Below are 18,494 nucleotides of genomic sequence, written 5' to 3' on the forward strand. Positions count from 1 at the left end.
GATTTGCTGTTGACGAACCATGCACGTTATATTGTACATCGCTATTTACACAAATATATCAATTACAATGATAATTTTTTTTAGATTTAGTAACAAATAGGTCAGCTTTATAAAAAATATTATTAATTTTTGTAAAATCTCTATAGATATATTTTACATAGAGCGCATTCTTATCATGAAAGTTTAATTTCACACTCATTTAACTGGGGTCTGATACCCTATGTTTGAAACTATGTGGAGGAAAAATGATAGGATAGATTTCTTTTATACCATACAAGTAAGGAGTTTTGTTCCTTAGAACAAAATATTAAAGTTTCAAGAAAATTCAATTTGAGAAAAATATTTTTTTTACGTGTCTGTTTGGTATTAAATTATGAAGTTTGTTACGTTTTCACCCTGGGCCACAACCTCCTCGACCTTTTAAAACCTTTTTTCCCCCTTTTAATATAAGTGGAAAGATTCGAAACACTTATTTTGACTTGGAAATTCATAACAAATATTTTGGTATTCAATTTGTAGATCAAAACAATTAGAAATGACGAAAATGCCATTGCCCACAAACCTTATGGACAGCCCATTGATGTATAATTTAATGTAATTTTTTCAAGTGAAAGTCTGAACAATGCCCGTGCATGTCTTAATGTGAATTAATATCTCGATGCTTAATATGGAGCCTACATAGATTATATTCTTTGATACACACTATGTCATCGCCCAGGTACCACAATAATCTAACATCTACAACACAATAGACCTGTATCGTGCTTGTCATCAAAATGTCTTAACAGTCACATATGCGTCGTTGGTAACAAAATAAATTGCAGGAAGATATAATAAAATTCCTAAACAAATGAAATTTATTTTAATTTCTCGATCACTTCATTGCTGTGGCTGAAGACACAATATGGGGTTTTGTAATGTGTTACAAACCTTGTATAACCATATTATAAAACGTGTACTCGGTTCACATACAGGGTACATGTACCCTGTGTCATATCCGAGATCGAATAGATTAATCACGTCACTCCGAATGGCGATATCTAAATCTTTTCAACCCGTGTGTTTCCAAAAGTAAACGATCAATGAAATCTTGTCTAAAGACTCTCAAATGGAAGCACTTAGACAAAGTTCTCCACCAATGATAAACTTTATGTTGTGATTTGGAGGGATATTGTCACGTGGTTTTGGGGGGAGTTTATATACTGTCACCAATTCTGCGGAGAACCAGATTTCGTAAGAACTCTGTTACTGTTTTTCGAATGCAAAAAATACTGGGACCTTTGATTGAACATTTTGATCTGTGAAATTGTCCACACACTTTAAATTTAACAGAGGAGTGATTTTTCGAGTCATGAATTTAGGCGCCCTAGCCTGGGCGGTTTTGGTGGGCGCCTTGGTCACTCAGATTGAGTCAAGGTAGGGCCAAACTTGTATAGAATTACATTATGTTTTATATTTTCGATGCCTTGAAAGAAGTGTAATCTATCATAAGGGACACATGCTGCAAAAAAGTATGTTGATGCCTAGATATTGCTGTCTAAAGGGATAGATTCAGTTAAACTGTTTTTGTCAATATTTAATATATCCCAAAATCTTTGTGGCATCTGCCTGAAAGTTTCTTTGGTCAGACTATGTAACGATATTGTGACATTGTCATTGATATATAGCTTTATAAATCGGCTGAAATATCATCAATACATTAGCGGTTGAAATCTTAAATCAGCAACTCTTCCGAATATATAATTTTTTTTAAAAATTATTTTATTTCATATTACTTTGAATAATTATGAACGATTGCGCGTAAAGCAAAAATTGCGATAATTTTTGTTTTTCCCGAACGCTATTCTTTACATGTATGTATTATAGAATTTAAGAATTCATTAATGTATTGTGTGTTTTGAATGAATAATATTCATACATATAATCTTTTGAAAATGTTCTACACTGGCACCTGCGTGTGTTGTTCATTGATTGGATAACATATCTCTAACTAAATCTACAACATGTGTTTTTCAGTTCCGCTTACATTATTTAGCATTTTGTTTTGGACTGAAATCCTAAACAGAGTTTGACTGGATTTAAAACAATGAAAACGGTTATCGATGTATGCAAAATTTCATGTCGTTGATTCAATTGATTGTTTTGCACAAAATAACTAATTAAGATGAATAGTGGTTCTAAAAATGCCGTTTGTTTGCAGTTGTTGGGTGTTGAATCTTTTAAGGGCGGATCTAGATTTTTTCCCCCGAAGTGTGGATTCCGAAGCAGGCATCGATATCAGCTCTTTATAAGTTTAAGCAGGAATGGTTGTTAATCGAACACTCCCAATATTTAAGTATATTCCGTACTATGGTAGTAGGTGAATACTAAAGATAAACGAATTACTGAATTGCGGAACTTCAATCTGATAATTTCCAAATTGTTTTCTATGGGGACTCACAATCAGTAAGAAATGAGAACATGACAAGATGATGACGTCAGTGGTGTTTCGATATAAAAGCCGCGCGAACACACGCTCCCGAATAACAACTACACTGTACTTCAAAATTCCTGAACATTATGATATTTTGATTAAACTACTCACTGGCGAAGGAGCGAAAGTGCGAGGATGTTAAAGCAAAGCTGAAACGGTGAAAGAGAGTGGAAAATAGCGAAGTCGAAGTTCTAAGCCATATTAGTTTTTGCTCCCTCGCCTTGGTGTTTTGCCCTCACAACTTCGCTTCACTGCTCTCAAAACTGATCCTTCGAACACACTCGGAGGACTTAACATTGGAGGAGCGATTGACCTGATTACTAGTCGAACACCATTGACTAAAACGTATTAAAATCTTTGAAATCGCTTTGATTGAATGTGTAATAGCATGTTGATTAATTGCACCTCTAAAGACCATGAAAGAGTTAATACTGGTAATGTTACACATGTAATGCAGATCATGTCGTACAAACGCGTGCGTTCGCCTATTCGTTTTCATGCTTATCAATCGGTAAAGCTTTCAATATTATCCATGAAATCAATATAACGAGATTTTTCCTTATCAGTAAATAAATTGTTTTATGAAGGTTTAAAAATATCATTAAGTTTTGACGAAACATTATTAAATTTCACCAGAATATCTGTGACATGGTGTTTCCGAAGAAATACCAGGGTTGCATTGATATTGGATACGTATATCTTTCTTCTTGATTGAATAATGTTTTTGAAATATTAGAAGTAAATATCTTATACTACATAGAGAGATTGTCAATGCCATTTTGAGTAGAAACCTTACTCCCAAGCTTACATAAGTCTAGCCAGGATACAAATGCATGATCCGCTATTCTTCGCGATCTGAGGAGCGGATCGTGGTCATCTGTCAGCGGAGACACATTGTAATGATCTAGAGTATATTGAATCACGCCACTCAAGTTAAGACATATTTTGAATTATGACAGCTATAGTTATTTTTAAAGTGTAGCCATATTTTGAATTATGACAACTATAGTTATTGAAATTTTAGTCATATTTTGAATTATGACAACTATATAGTTATTGAAGTTTTAGTCATATTTTGAATTATGACAGCTTTAGCTATTTAAGTTTAGCTATATTTTGAATTTTGACACCTACAACTATTTAAGTTTAGCTATATTTTGAATTTTGACACCTACAGCTATTTAAGTTTAGCTATATTTTATCTATATTTAAGTTTAGCTATATTTTATCTATATTTCAGGGCGAATAGGCATAAAAGACAATGTAAGTATAGTAAATATTATCGTAATAGATGTGATATGTAGACATTTAAAATGCGGGATCAATACAAGATAATTTTATGGTGCTATAACCCGGAATAGTGAATTTAACATATTTGGATATTTCGAAACTCCGCTCCAATTTTATCCTTTTCGAACTGTTCGTCAGCGGGCAATTTAGGAATTGGCTAATTTATGAAATATACGTATATCATTAGCTTAGTTTTAACACAATGTCATGCACCTTAAAAGGTTGTAAAATGATATAGGGCTAGAGCGAATTTAAAACAACACGTGCATAAGATGAACTGCGGTTTTCTAACTTTCAGTTGTCAGTATTTCTTTTTGAAAATTTGCCACCATTTTAACTAAAGGGGTACAAAAAAATATATCTCAGAATACCTACACCCATTAAACTCGTCATATTTCTTTTTTCCTACGCTTCTCTGTATCAGTACATGCCCTTATTGAACATGCCAGGAAACCTAAACACTGCAAAATAACCAAGTCTATATTCATATCAATTGTAAATTTTAATGATTAAATTTTTAGAATGTTAACAGTTGTTTAATGTTCAAACGTTAATTTCATGTTGTTTTCCGGTTATAGTTGGTGGCGGAGATTCAAACCCATTTGGACCTGGAAGTAAGTCTCTCTCTCTCTCTCTCTCTCTCTCTCTCTCTCTCTCTCTCTCTCTCTCTCTATTTTAGTTTCTGGATTACACGTAACAGGTACTGCTGTACTTCAAAGTACAACATTTTTTAAAGAATGATAAAATTTTATTGCGTGCAAAATCTGAAACTTAGTTTCAAATTCTTTTTTTTTTTCTCTCCTGCTTTTATTATCTGAAGTATATTTACTAATTCTGACATACTTTTCTAACGTTCTTGTGACTTAGAGGGTAGTCTTAGTATGCTGAAAGTGGGTCATATATATTATATATAGATAGGGCCTATTAATGAAAAGAAAGGAAAAATGTTTAAAATCAAACCATTGGAATTAAACCTAAAAATAGAAACTCGATATCTTCAGAAGGTTGTGATATTCGTAATTTTTCATTGGGGGGGGGGGGGGGGGGGGGGAAGAATTGGAATTAAACCTAAAAATAGAAACTCGATATCTTCAGAAGGTTGTGATATTCGTAATTTTTCATTGGGGGGGGGGGGGGGGGGCAAGAATTGGAATTAAACCTAAAAATAGAAACTCGATATCTTCAGAAGGTTGTGATATTCGTAATTTTTCATTGGGGGGGGGGGGGGGGGGGGGGGGGGGGGGGGGGGAGAGAATTATATGAATGTGTTTTTCATAACATTTATGAAAAGCCTATATAATGAATAAATAATAAATACATGGAATACACTTTTAACCGAGTTACGGGTTGTGTTTTAAAAAGTTAATCAGTGCTATAGCTGTTTTCCTTATGGTCCTATCTTACAGGTATACCTGATAAACACATTCATATCGACAGGTCTATATTTGTACACCTTCTGTTTGCCAAACACCCATAATTTTCAATACCCTCCGTGTGCCAAATCTCCTCTAGGGGTTCTTCATATCAGATAGCTTTTGTTAACTGAAAATAAATTGCTATATAAAATAACAAAATTGATGAATCATATTTGTTTTGCTAGACAGTTCAAAATCTTGATTCCGATATCACGGCGACCTTTTGCACGGGAGATGTAACACATACGTTATTCGTTACAGATACATGCTGTAAATTTTTACGTTTCTCTCACACCAAGATTACGGTTTTTGTTCTTATCTTTTTTTAAACTAGAATATCCGAGTCTCCTACGATATTAATCTCGACATAATGATTGATGTATTTATTTAATTTCCAATAGTTGTCACCCTTGTGATGTAATGTGGGTTCATTTTTTTCTTCTTCTTCTTGTCTTCAATTTAAGATCCCCCATTTTTTATGGTTGTTGAATTCAACATGATGTAGATTTAATCTCCCCCCCCCCCACCCTCTCTCTCTCTCGTTCTTTTTTTTTTTTTAGAAAAATAAATAAATATACAAAAAAGTAGGCAATCATTATAAATGCTGAAATTTCTTTGCTTTCTTCGTCAAACATTATCATATAAGAATACATAAATTATATATGTATATATAAATAAATCTTTGTCCTTATTAAAGGGCTGTAGTAGTGGACTTTATAGGCAAGTGTTTCTAACTGAAACTCATAGATAAAGGCCGCGTCATCAAACTCCCGTGAAAATGCACACTTTTGTGTAAGAACATGCAAGCTGATTTCTCGGTTTCTTATAATATAGTTTCCTTTTCAAAATATCTACACACCGATGCGTAAGTTATCAAAAATATATAGGCCTAAATGGAAAAAAAAGTAAATAAATTCAGTCATTATAATATATGATTATAGCTGGGGAACTGGATATTTATTATCAGCGGTAGATAAAATGGCGAGAATTTTATTAAACTATATAGAAGCGGTTTTTTGTTGTTGTTGTTGTTGTTTTTTTTTTTTTTTTTTTTTTTTTTTTTTTTTTAAATTTAAGCATTTTATAATTAATTTCATGTACAACTTGTGTTTTGCAGCATCAGGGGCTTGCAAGCCTTTAGCTCCACCAACGGATGGACAAATAAACTGTGGGGATTCAACCATATTTTAGTAAGTAACTGAATATCTGTCGGTATCACAAATCTGTACCATTATGATGTAGATATCCCTATAACAATACTGACATGACAGATGAAGGGTCATATTGCTGATCATCACTCGGCCTTTTCCGTTAACTTTTCGACTTGACGGAAAAGGCCGAGTACTTGTTCCGTTTGGGAACTTCGTGTCCTTTATCAGAATACAATTTAGTGCGGGGTTTATATGGATATAATGGATATAAAACACAAATAATCATGATAATATAGATCGATTCATTATAATATCAATAATTTTTTTTTAAAAAAAAGCTCCAGAATATATATTTCTTCAAATCGGAAGTTTTAACATCACCGTTTACATGCTGGTTTAGATTTCGTCGGACGTGTCCGGTTAAGAATATAACACAACATGAAAACATTTTTTAAAAAGTAGCAGGTAAGCCTCCAGAGATCTTTAAAAAGTACTAAAACGAATCAATCAAGGAATTATAAGCTTTAGTAAAGATTGATGCAGACATAATTTTTTTTTTAAGAAATTGAATTTTAGCAAATAAATTGATCACTGTGTTGATATGTGATCACACTCGCAGGTAATCCGAGATTCCTCTGACTCTTACCCCCGCTTTTATATTATCACATGTGTGGGGCTCTCCCAGAGTCATAGGAATCTCGGATTAACTCACAGGACTCGGCAAATTTATCGATAAAGTAGAAATATATGTAAATTGATAATATGATTACGGTGTGACCGTTGGGGCGAGCGCAGCATATCTGAATACATTTTCAAAAAATTTATATTGAAAACAAGGAAACCTGATCTGGTTCACTGTCAATACGTAGGATTACTGTCTTGCTCTTCTCGCCAATGTAGGAATCGGTTTAGCGGGAAATGCAACGAGCGTGTTGTGATGTAGCCTGGTAGTTGTGACGTGACTGTTTACATTTCTTTAGACAATATTTTAAAAAGAAAGGGGGAAGAATATGATTGTCATCCTTTCCTTTCAAATAAGAAAGGTTTGTAATACTTTAAAGATTTTTTTTTTATTATTATTTTACGAATCGAACCATCCACCATTTTGTACGAGGGACTTCTGGGATTGGCGTCAAAAAAAATTCTTGTTAGAGGTTGAGATTTAGCTCGGATTATTTCCCGCGCTCTAGTCATTAGAGCTTGCAGTACGAGCCAGCGCTCCGCGCTGGCTCGCTGCGCTCGCTTATAAAAGCAAATGTCAAGTCTTATTGTGACAATTGAATCATGTGGAAATGCGGATAATATTCAATTACACTCTGTAGGTAGATCTAGATACGCACTGTAATGGGAAATATAAACTACAATGAGTTACTTGCCCTACATTTTCCTAATATTTCTTAAACTAGTTCTTTGTATTAATTTTATTAACTGTGGATTTACAAGTGGAATACTGCTAATTTTGAGACTTGAGGTATATATGTCACTGAGTGTAAGGAACGATAACTCTGGGTAGATATTGATTCATTTCTACCTCAATTTGTTAGTTTTACGGATCCAAGGATTTTAAGAATTCTTTTTTGTGACGGCTTGGGTCAATTTGAAGAAAAAGATAAAAGCTTTATGAAAATACTATGATTTTAATTATAGTCTTTTTGTACAATGTTATCTGAAACAGTCCTTTTCAACAAATGACATTTCTGTTGTGAAACAAAATATATAGTACTTGAATTACGAATCTTATAAAGTAAACATGATGGTAGGTTATAGTACTACAGGTATTAGTTTAAAATGTATAAATGACATTGATGTGTACTATTAATTGATTGTTTAACGTCCCCCTCAAGAATTTTTCACTCATATGGAGACGTAATCATTGCCATTGAAGGGCTGCAAAATTTAGCCCCCTCCCCCCCCCCTCCCTCAATTTCGTATGGGTGTGGATGATTTTAGATAATATGCCCTGATCATGTGAGTGGTGCCATTGCAAGAATGTGGATGGGATTTGACCCAATCAGAATTCTCATTACATTTCAGTCGGTGTACAGCACAATGTAATTCAGGGTATCAGTTTGACAATGGAGACACCACCATACAGAAGGATTGTGATCCTATGACTGGGCAATTCTTCGATGGCTCAGCGTTTCCAAAGTGTATACGTAAGTAAAATATAGATATTATTTTTATATGTTCATTTAAATGGGGGGAGGGGAAATCATAGACTGAGAAAAGAAATCAAATGAATAAATGTGATATTGAAAAAAGAGGGGATGCAATACCCTGGCTATGACTATGAAAATGAACAGAGAGACTTGAGGAACTTTGTGTCATGCATGAGATGCATTAATATTGCATAAAGATGTGCAAACATTATAAACCATAGGAAATTCTACTTTCTGACAGTGATTAGATAATTAATATGGAGACACAAAAATACAGCAAAAAAGTGGTAAAAGTATAGACATTTAGAAAAATGTTGTTTTGTATGAGATGTATAAGGAAATTGTCTGAATACATTTTGTATGTTTATTTAGTAAAACTGAATTAGGCCTGTTAACAAAATAGAAGTCACGTGTTTCTTCATGGTGTCTCACTATTTCAGTAGATATGCGTTTATATACCCTTTTATACATATAGCTGAAGGGGTTGGATAAAGATTTTAATCAGAGAAAAAATGATAATTTTTTTAAGTAAAACATTTTTTCTTCATCTTTTTTTTATCCTGTTACAAAGGGGGGGAGGGGGGGGGGTTATCTTAGTACCTCTTCAGAGTCTCACAAACATTGGCTGTCCATATATGTTGCAGTCATTGTGTCTTAGTAAGAAAATGCTGGAGCTTTTGTTACCATTCTTATTTCTGTGTTTCAGCAACTTGTAGCCCTGCCTGTCAAAATGGCGGAACCTGTGTTCAACCTAATGTCTGCTCATGTGCTCCTGGGTGGAGGGGAACTTTCTGTGAAAGTCGTAAGTTTTTTTTTATGTGTGTATATATATCCATCTGTTGATCATTTGTGTTGAATGTATTAGCCAAAGTTTGCATTCAAATCCTCTATAGTAAATCGTAGTTACAGTGAACATACTTATAATGAATTCACACTTACAGTGAAATGATTTTAATTCCCTGTACTTTTAAAACATATTATGAATTTATTGGATAACGAATTTCATTGATGAAGCATTTCGCTATGCAGTGATTTTTTTTAGGCCCATTTTGGGTTCGAATTTTGGCACTTTCCCCTCCTGAAAATTGTCAATTTCCCCCCAATTTAGCTTGCATTTTTCCCAATAATAAAATTATGAAAGGAAAACATATTTCAAAAAAATAAACATTCGATGTGAATTATATGCATAAGACTTAACAAAGAGTTATGGGAATGATGATTTGGATAGAATAATTGAAAATTTTAAATGGTTAAAGAAAATTTGATGTGTAAAATAAAGATAACATAATGTTTGATATGATTTTAAAACTTATTTACGATAAAATTGATTTTTCCCAATATGACTGAAATGTCAAAAAAAAATTCCAATTCGAAAGCCACAGGACCCTTGTAAAAAAAATGAAAAAAAATCACTGCTATGAAGCATGTTTTATGTACACAAGCTGCTGTTTTAAAAAATGAAGAAAAATTAGCAATATAGTTGTTAGCTCACCAGAGACAAAAGCTCAATATTGAGCTTTTCTGATCAAAATTTGTCTGTCGATGGAGTCATCACGGTCAGACACTTGGTCTTGTAAACCTTTCACAATTTCATCTTTCATCTTCTCCAGAACAAGTCCCTTCTTCAAATCATGACGCATTGGGATCAAAGTTTTACATGATATATATTACAAATATAGGAGAAAATATTTTAAAATCTTATTCTGAAGAGCAACATGACTGCAAGTATTTTCAAGTAGGGCTTCTTCAAGTTTGAAAATCAATGCCCTTGGGGTAGGTTTGGGTCGCAATACAAATCAGAGTATATGAGGGGGAAAACATGGAAATCTTCTTTAAAACAACAGGGTGATGAGTAGTATGTAAATGTCAACCATCCTCAGGTAGTGCAGATTCAAGTTTGTTAGAACCATGGCCCGGAGAGGTAGGTTTGGGTCACAATGGGGATCCAAATTTTACACTGAAAAATGTATATAAAAAATTTGTATGGATCTTCCCAAGTACCACTTGTCATCATTAATTCATATGATATTATTTCATATGTAATGCAGATTCATATTTCATCAAATAATGGCATTTGCATGTGGCTAGGGTGGGGCTTACATTATGGATTCAAAGTTTTGAATGAAAATATAAACAAGAAATTCCAAAATATTCTTTTTGTAGACTATAGGACCACATTTATCATATTGATATGCCAACATTCCCAAGTTGTGTGGATTCAAGTCTTTTATTTTTTTTCTGGGGTGGGTGTTGTTTTTTTTTAATCATAGACCCAGGGATTAACAATTGGGGTTAGAACCAAGGATCAATTTTTACATTGTGACATATTACATGAATATAGACAAAAAATCTTTTCAAATATCTTCTGAACAAAGAGCACGACTTTTTAGTAATATTGTTATAGATGCATCCCTATGTTATGTGTGGGTTTCAAAATTGTCAAAATTTGTTGTATTCTTTTCTGTAATGCATGCAATTTCTTGGTTTCATCTAATATTAATTCTCATGATATTTCCAAATTTCTAACGCACCCTTTTCCAAACAAGTGAAATAAATGTGACTGTTTACATTGTAGCCGATGGCAGCTGCATCCAGCCTGCCAAGCCCAGTAATGGTGCAGTACAGTGTCAAAGCTCTGGTACCACGATGAAGTGTTCAATCACCTGTCAGACCGGCTATAAGTTCGAGTACGCCCCACCTACTGAATATGTCTGTCGAGACGGAAGCTGGAGTCCACGCCCTACCTTCCCCAAGTGTATCCCAGGTAAACGTGCTAACTGCTCTCTACAGATTTTGTGACCGATTATAGCAGCTGATGATATACTGACATGCAAAAGAAATGCAACCCCAAGTAAACGTCAATAATTTTTTATATGATTGATTTATTAACGCTATTAGCAATTTTGAATTGCATCATACACTGTCACATTACCAAGTAATTGACGGCAGATTGAACTTGATCACACGAGACGTTCTTATGACTGACATCAATACATACCCCAATTAGCACATGCACATATAAATGCAACAGTATTTCATGCATCTCAGACCCGGTTTTTATTTCTTCGCCCACTGATTTTGACTACAGATTGCTCCGTTTACCTGATCAAGAGAAAGGGCTCACAGTGTCTCAGACCTGTTGTTATCCTTCAGGATAATTTCAATGGGGCAGCACCTCTTCAGTCTTGACATTTTTTTGGAGACATTTAGCTTCTATTTTAATATTGTAAAAATGATATATTTGAATGAAATATGGTAATGAAAATATCACTAAGAATAGGAGGTTGTGTTTCTGTTGGTATATTTCATTGTCATTATGGTTAAAATTTTTGTTGATATATATATGTATTATATCTCTATGATTGTTACTAATTATTAAACTTTTCTTTTCTATTTTGAAGTGTATTTAAATAAATTTAACAATTTTTTAATTTATATTTTTCAGTGGGACAAGCTACAGGTAAATTACAGATATTCACTATTTTTTCTCTATAGCTGAGCGATTTAACGAAATATGTAACATGAAATGCTAAAAGTGTGTTTTGCAGCTTTTGTTTAAAAATTAATTTGTGGCATATAGATTTCTTCACCAAAAACCATAAAGAAAACAAATTAATTTTCCTCTGATACAGTGAGTCCCCCGACTCAGCCCACACCAGCATTTGTACGAGACGCCATGTGTGTGGCCTGGGGTCAGGACCATTATCGGACATTTGACGGCACCGTTTACTCATATCAAGGCCAGTGTGAATATGTCCTCGCCAAAGAATGCAGCGGGAACACGTTCCATATTCATGTCATCAATGATCCAAGCTGCACCCGAAGTGCTCCATGTCATAGGTACTAGAAAATGTTTATGAATGTTTTTCATTTATGACACTTTCATTGGTGAATTATTTACTGCGCAGAGGCTTGAAACATTTTTCAAAAGACTCCGGTTGTTGAAACAGAAATATCTTGTTATTATTTGTGATCCTCTGGTCCTCAGATACTCAGGCAAAGGATGAAAAATTGTTTTACATTATTCATGTTCTTTGAAAACAGTGTTTGTTTATTTTAGGTTGTATTTTACATATAAATGTAAGCTGTACACTAGTAGTTATCTATTCTAGTGATTCAAAACTAGAGGGCACTAGAACACGCAGACGTGGATCTGAGTCTGTCTGTTCCTCTTGAGTTCCAATACTTTTTTTGTCATGCTGAGAGACATGGGATTTCTAATGGACGGCATCACATCAACGAAGTTTCAAATTGACTTTTCATTCTGGTTTACACACTTTACTGGATATACATATACTAAATTATGTCCCTATATTCGAGATTTGTTCTGATATGATTTATATAAAACATGCTGTGTACCTTTTTAATGGATACCTACCAATCAGATTCAATTTTCATCACGGGTAGATTCATTTAATGTGCACTAGTCATAGCCTGGTTTGTCTACAATTTGCTTTGAGGTATGAAAATGCTGTGAAGCATGCGTTTCCATATCACCCCCGCCCCGCCCACCCACCAAAAAAAAAAGAAGTACATGTATACCAGGGACAACCTTGTTCTTCAGCTCAGTACTCCACTCAAACGATTGATTGCTGACTAGCTGAAATGCTGTGTAGTACACATGTACTTAACACCACCACACAGAGATACAAAATTACTACCACACGGCAAAGATCTTACGATTCCATCAACTAAACTTTTTAAATTATTATTTTACTTTGTGTGTTTTTTCTTCAGAAATGTAGATATCTATTTTGGTTCAACAAAAGTGCAATTAAAAGCGGAAGCTACCGGAGAGAAGGTGTACTGGGATGGAGCTGTGCTCCCCATCCCCGCCAATCAAAACCAAGTGGAAATTATCAAAGTCGGTCACTACACCATCCTTACGCATTCAACTCTGGGTTTTAAGGTACTGTTTGTAATATATCTGGAAAATTTGGAAATCTTTTATGTATATCAGGTACATGTAATCTTGGTGTGCTGGAAGTGTTGATTTGGTTTTGGAAAGGGGGGGGGGGTTTGAGGAAAATTCTCCAAAATTGAAAGCATCAAAGTAGTTCTCTACCAACAATAATTTCATAAAAAAATAAAAATTGGCTGCAATAATTTCCTTAAAAAAAAAAACTAGCAACAATGATTTCCTAGAAAGGTAATTAAAAACTTGCTACAATTACAATTTCCCAAATAAATCTTGCTACAATTCATTTACAATATTTCAGGTGAGGTGGGATGGGAGAGAATCCATTTTTGTCTCCATCAATGCAGACCTGAAGGGCAAGATGTGTGGTCTCTGTGGACTGAACGACGGCGACAAAACCAATGACTTTAAAACCTCTCAAGGATCCACAGTTACCAGTGCAGACAAGGCGACGTTCGGCAACTCCTGGAAGCAAACAGCCGTAGGAAGTAAGTGTTCACGGTGGGGAATTGGTGAAAGCTCAATTGATATCACAACGAACTTTCCAGCAGTAAATTTAGATGAAAATTTTGGTAAAGTGTATGTTGTAGGAAACCAACAAGCAGTTGATGCAATGTTAATTCAGTCTTACTAGCAAACAAGCAAGTGATAGCTGTTACATCTCGAGTGTTTGTTGTAGCGGACTCCTGTCCTGACAGTACCCAGAAAACCTGTAGTGCTGCCGGCATCTCCCAGGCCCAAAGCATCTGTAGTCACCTGACCAGTGGCAGCTTCCAAGCTTGTAATTCTGTGAGTGCAGGGGAACTCTTGTAGACTGATAGAAATAGTAATTAGAGGATTGTGTAGGATTGTTCTCAGTGAAAGTGTTTGGTTCACATTGTATTTGATACAATATTGACTAATAGTCATTTGGCAAGTATTGTTTTTTCAAGACAAAGAGCTATTTTATGCAATGCCCAGTAGCCTGGGCATTGTATATTAGGAATACATTTTTCTGAAATGTCACATGGCGGTTGTCCTATAGTAACCATTCTCTTTATCTGTGTGTGTCCGTCCGTCTGCCTGCCATCCATCTTGTCTGCTCAGCAGCACTTTCTATAGAACATGATAACTCAAGTTTCCATTAGGTAATATATACTTAAATAAGGTATGCAGACCCCTTTCGATTTCACATTAATCATCTTTGCTGTTATGGAGTTAAGAGATTTAGAATTTTTTAATATTGCTAAGATAAAAGTAATTTTTATGGCACGTAATAACTTGAGAAGATTTTCATTGAATTTAAAAGTATTGCATGGATTAGGAAGAGGAAGACCCCTTTCAATTTTCAGATTTACCAGTGTTATGGAATTTAGATTTTTTTTCAATATGAATTAGATGACATCACTTTTTATGGCATGTGATATCTTCGTTTAACTACCCAACCAGATACACGCAATTCAGTGGTAGAGCACCTGATTGACATTTTTTTCGCAGGGTCCTATCTGACTTTTCAGTTTTCTAGTATATATTAACGTCAGTAACAGACACAGAAAGCATCAACAATCCTACAGATACTTTTAATTCACACAAATTTATAAATGAAATTCGGCTTTGTTATTTATTATATACCCATCAATGTATCGTTCTTTGATACTGTGGATTTCATAGCGTGTGATCCGGTTTTCCGGATCACCACACTGTGGTTTTCTGATTCCGTATCAGTATCCTCTGAAACTGATGCCGTCACAATGACGTCACAATGCATCAACGCAACGTTTTTTGCTTAAAATATTGGCCGTGTCACAAACAAAACTGCATACACAAAACATAATTGCACTGTATGTCTGTATTTTTGATAATTTGGATTACATTTAGTATCTTATAAATGTGGATTTAAAATGCATAGGGGGTATATAATAAATTTATCATTACTACAGTAACTTGATCCAAAGAGTTGGATCACGTCTCGTTGACAGGCGCGGATCATCAGATCAAACTCGATGCTTTGCGTCTCGTGTGATCTGATGATCCGCACCTGTCAACTCGACGTGATCCGACTCTTCGGATCAAGTTACTGTAGTAATGATATATATGTATCGTGCTTTCTTAAAATTTCGTGAGTCTCGGATTTTGTGGATTCGTCAAATAATCTTGTTGAAATAAAATGTCATGGTAGTAAACTATTCCTTTATTATGAGCAATTTTAGATTTGCGTTTCATTGAGCATTAATTTGTCAGGCACAACCACAGAAAGAATTAGAATTGATATTCAATGAGGAATGCATTAAAGCATAGTGCGTGTACATGCCTTACTTGTGCTGTATTAACCTCCCTATGTCATCTCCAACAGAAGGTAGATCCTACTCCATACCAAGAGGCCTGTAAGTTAGACTGCTGCGGAGGCACTGATTCCACGACGTGTGGGTGTAAGAACTTTGAAGCCTACGCACGTGCGTGTATGGATGCATCAACAACACTTAGAAATTTGGATTGGAGGACTCCCCAGCTCTGTCGTAAGTAGACTGTGTGTGTGTGTATATAGTTTGTTGTATCTTGTTTAACGTCCCTCTGGAGAATTTTTCACTCGTATGGAGACGTCACCATTACCGGTGAAGGGCTGCAAAATTTAGGCCTATGCTCTGTGCTTACGGCCTTTGAGCAGGGAAGGATTAACATGCCACACCTGCTATGACACAAGACCCCGGTCTCATCCAAAGGACCACGCCATTTAGTCACCTTACAACAAGCAAGGGGTACTGAGGACCTATTCTAACCCTGATCCCCACGTGATACAATGACCCACTGTAAGCGATACATTTTTAGGCTATCTCCACTGTGCAGTGGGATAGTGACTATTAGTTCAATATAAACAGTATTTTATTATCGTGTAGTTTCATTGATACATATTTAGAACTGTACAAAAATTGGAACTCCATAGGAGAAAAATTATTTCCTCTAGTGTAGACAGTTAGTTACTAGTAGGCAGTCCATACTGTTCTTTCCTAAGTCTTTTGTTTTGAGTAAAAGGTCTGACTTAAGGAGAGCATGTAGTTGAGGGTTCACACGATGGATTCGCTGTAAATTTCTATCTTAACTTAGATACCTGTAGCTGTTTTAATCCTTGAAGTAATAATTTTCAGACCAGATTTTAGTAAGATTTTATGGTTGCCTAGAGATCTGGCCAGGTTAATTGCAAATCTTATTTCTTCTCCTGTTAGCTGCTCCGTCGTGCCCTAACAACTTGATCCACAAGGAGTGTGGGAACTGTCAGCTGAAGTGTGGCTCAGGGTCGAATGTGGCAGGCTGCAGGGAGACAACATGTTTTGATGGCTGTTTCTGTCCCCCGGGGATGGTTCTGGACAAGGGCGTGTGTGTTTACCCGGAACAGTGTCCCTGTTTGCACGGAGACAAGATGCTGCCTGCTGGCTCAGTGGTTCCCAAGAGCTGCAACAAATGGTCAGCCCTATAGTTATTCTAATTGATAAAGTTGAAAATGGGAAAACTAAGTGCCTTATTCTATATGTAAATAAGTAAGAACATGAGAAGAAATGAGGTAAATGATGTAATTGATGCATTATCTTCCACAAATATTATTCCACATTGTGATGTCACATTAAAATTTCATTATCGTCTCGTCTTGCAGCACGTGCAAATCTGGGAAATGGGAGTGCACTACGAAACGCTGTGCTGGGACCTGTGCTGCAACGGGAGATCCCCACTACCTCACTTTCGACGGCATGCGCTACAATTTTATGGGTGTTTGTAGTTACTATTTGGTTCAGGACCCTGAGTTCGATGTCATTGCTAACAATATTGCCTGTGGTCATGGCCATGCCTCATGTACAAAGTCCATCAGCTTCAACTACAATAATCATTTTGTGACCATGGACCACAATCATGTGCTGACTATCGATGGCCATGACATAACCCGGCTGCCATATAAGGAAAATGGAATTCAGATTTTTATGGTGTCTTCATTATTCATGAAGGTATGGACAGTGGAAATCTACATGTACAGATTATTTCCCAGTAGAGCATGATTCATGAAAGACAGAATTGTCATTATTGAGTCTGACAGTAAACGAAAATGGGCAACAGTAAACAATAACAGGCATAAGCATCAATTGTGAAAGTTTAGAATTGACCTTGTCAAGATTTAATTCTTATTATCTAGACTAGATTTTATATATATTACGTGAGATCTTAGTTTGGGAGAGTTTAGAATTGACCTTGTCAAGATTTCATTATTATTATCTAGACTAGATTATATATATTACGTGAGATCATAGTTTGGGAGAGTTTAGAATTGACCTTGTCAAGAATTCATGATTATGATCTAGACTAGATATATATATATTACGTGAGATCTTAGTTTCGTCGAATGGATCTTCAGCTTCAATTTGCGAGAACATAAATTTATGACTGTCACGTGTACACATTCATGTACATGTTTACTCTGAAGGCCATGAATGTAAAAAAAAAAAACCAATAGCCGAGTTCAACTTCGTTGCAACTCGGCTAAAAAGAGTCCAGGTGATATTTCATATCATAAGAACATTTTTTGCAAATTAACCTGAATATACTTGTGCATAAAGAAAATTTAACATTATACAGATCTGAACCTGATTGTCTTTATTAGGCTGTCTTAGGAAATGTAACATACTCAACATTATACTGAACCTGATTGTCTTTGTCAGGCTGTCTTAGGAAATGGCGTTGAGATTCTATGGGATGGGAGAACAAGGGCATACATTACCATGCCAACGACCTTCTTCAACCACACCAAAGGTATGTGTGGTACCTGGGACCACAATCAGAAGAATGAGTATCTCACTCCACATGGTGACATTGAACCCAACACTAATCTCTTTGGAAACCACTGGAAACTCCAGAAAAATTGTCGAGATGAGCCGGAGAATGCGACTACAAACCCGTGTGAAAATAACCCCAAAGGGCAAGCACAGGCAGAAAAATATTGCGCTTACCTCAAAGGAGACGCGTTCAAACGTGAGAATTTTATACCTGTATCATATTATTATAAAAAGATGTATTTGTTTAGTATTGTTTAAGGGGACTGAGGTAATATGATATTAAATGAGATATTGC

General features: G+C 35.3%; 1 protein-coding gene across 2 annotated transcripts in view; it reads left to right on the forward strand.

The window, feature by feature from the left end:
• Positions 1-1,231: 1,231 nt before the first annotated feature.
• The window catches only part of LOC125665609 (uncharacterized), an 87,280-nt gene continuing 70,017 nt past the window's right edge, over positions 1,232-18,494 (forward strand). The window contains exons 1-16 of one of the 2 annotated variants that reach the window (XM_048898331.2): positions 1,232-1,416; positions 3,714-3,736; positions 4,342-4,377; positions 6,296-6,368; positions 8,364-8,485; positions 9,195-9,290; positions 11,064-11,252; positions 11,934-11,948; positions 12,121-12,328; positions 13,226-13,397; positions 13,708-13,894; positions 14,086-14,195; positions 15,739-15,901; positions 16,607-16,844; positions 17,032-17,377; positions 18,086-18,395. In XM_048898331.2, coding sequence (XP_048754288.2) covers positions 1,352-1,416; positions 3,714-3,736; positions 4,342-4,377; positions 6,296-6,368; positions 8,364-8,485; positions 9,195-9,290; positions 11,064-11,252; positions 11,934-11,948; positions 12,121-12,328; positions 13,226-13,397; positions 13,708-13,894; positions 14,086-14,195; positions 15,739-15,901; positions 16,607-16,844; positions 17,032-17,377; positions 18,086-18,395 — 2,353 coding nt within the window. In that variant the 5' untranslated portion in view covers positions 1,232-1,351. Of the gene's footprint in view, positions 1,417-3,713; positions 3,737-4,341; positions 4,378-6,231; positions 6,369-8,363; positions 8,486-9,194; positions 9,291-11,063; positions 11,253-11,933; positions 11,949-12,120; positions 12,329-13,225; positions 13,398-13,707; positions 13,895-14,085; positions 14,196-15,738; positions 15,902-16,606; positions 16,845-17,031; positions 17,378-18,085; positions 18,396-18,494 lie in introns of those variants that run through there. The other variant, XM_056152338.1, reaches the window with a different exon arrangement.

The sequence above is a fragment of the Ostrea edulis genome, chromosome 10, assembly GCF_947568905.1.
Source record: "Ostrea edulis chromosome 10, xbOstEdul1.1, whole genome shotgun sequence".
NCBI classification, from domain to species: Eukaryota; Metazoa; Mollusca; class Bivalvia; order Ostreida; family Ostreidae; genus Ostrea; species Ostrea edulis.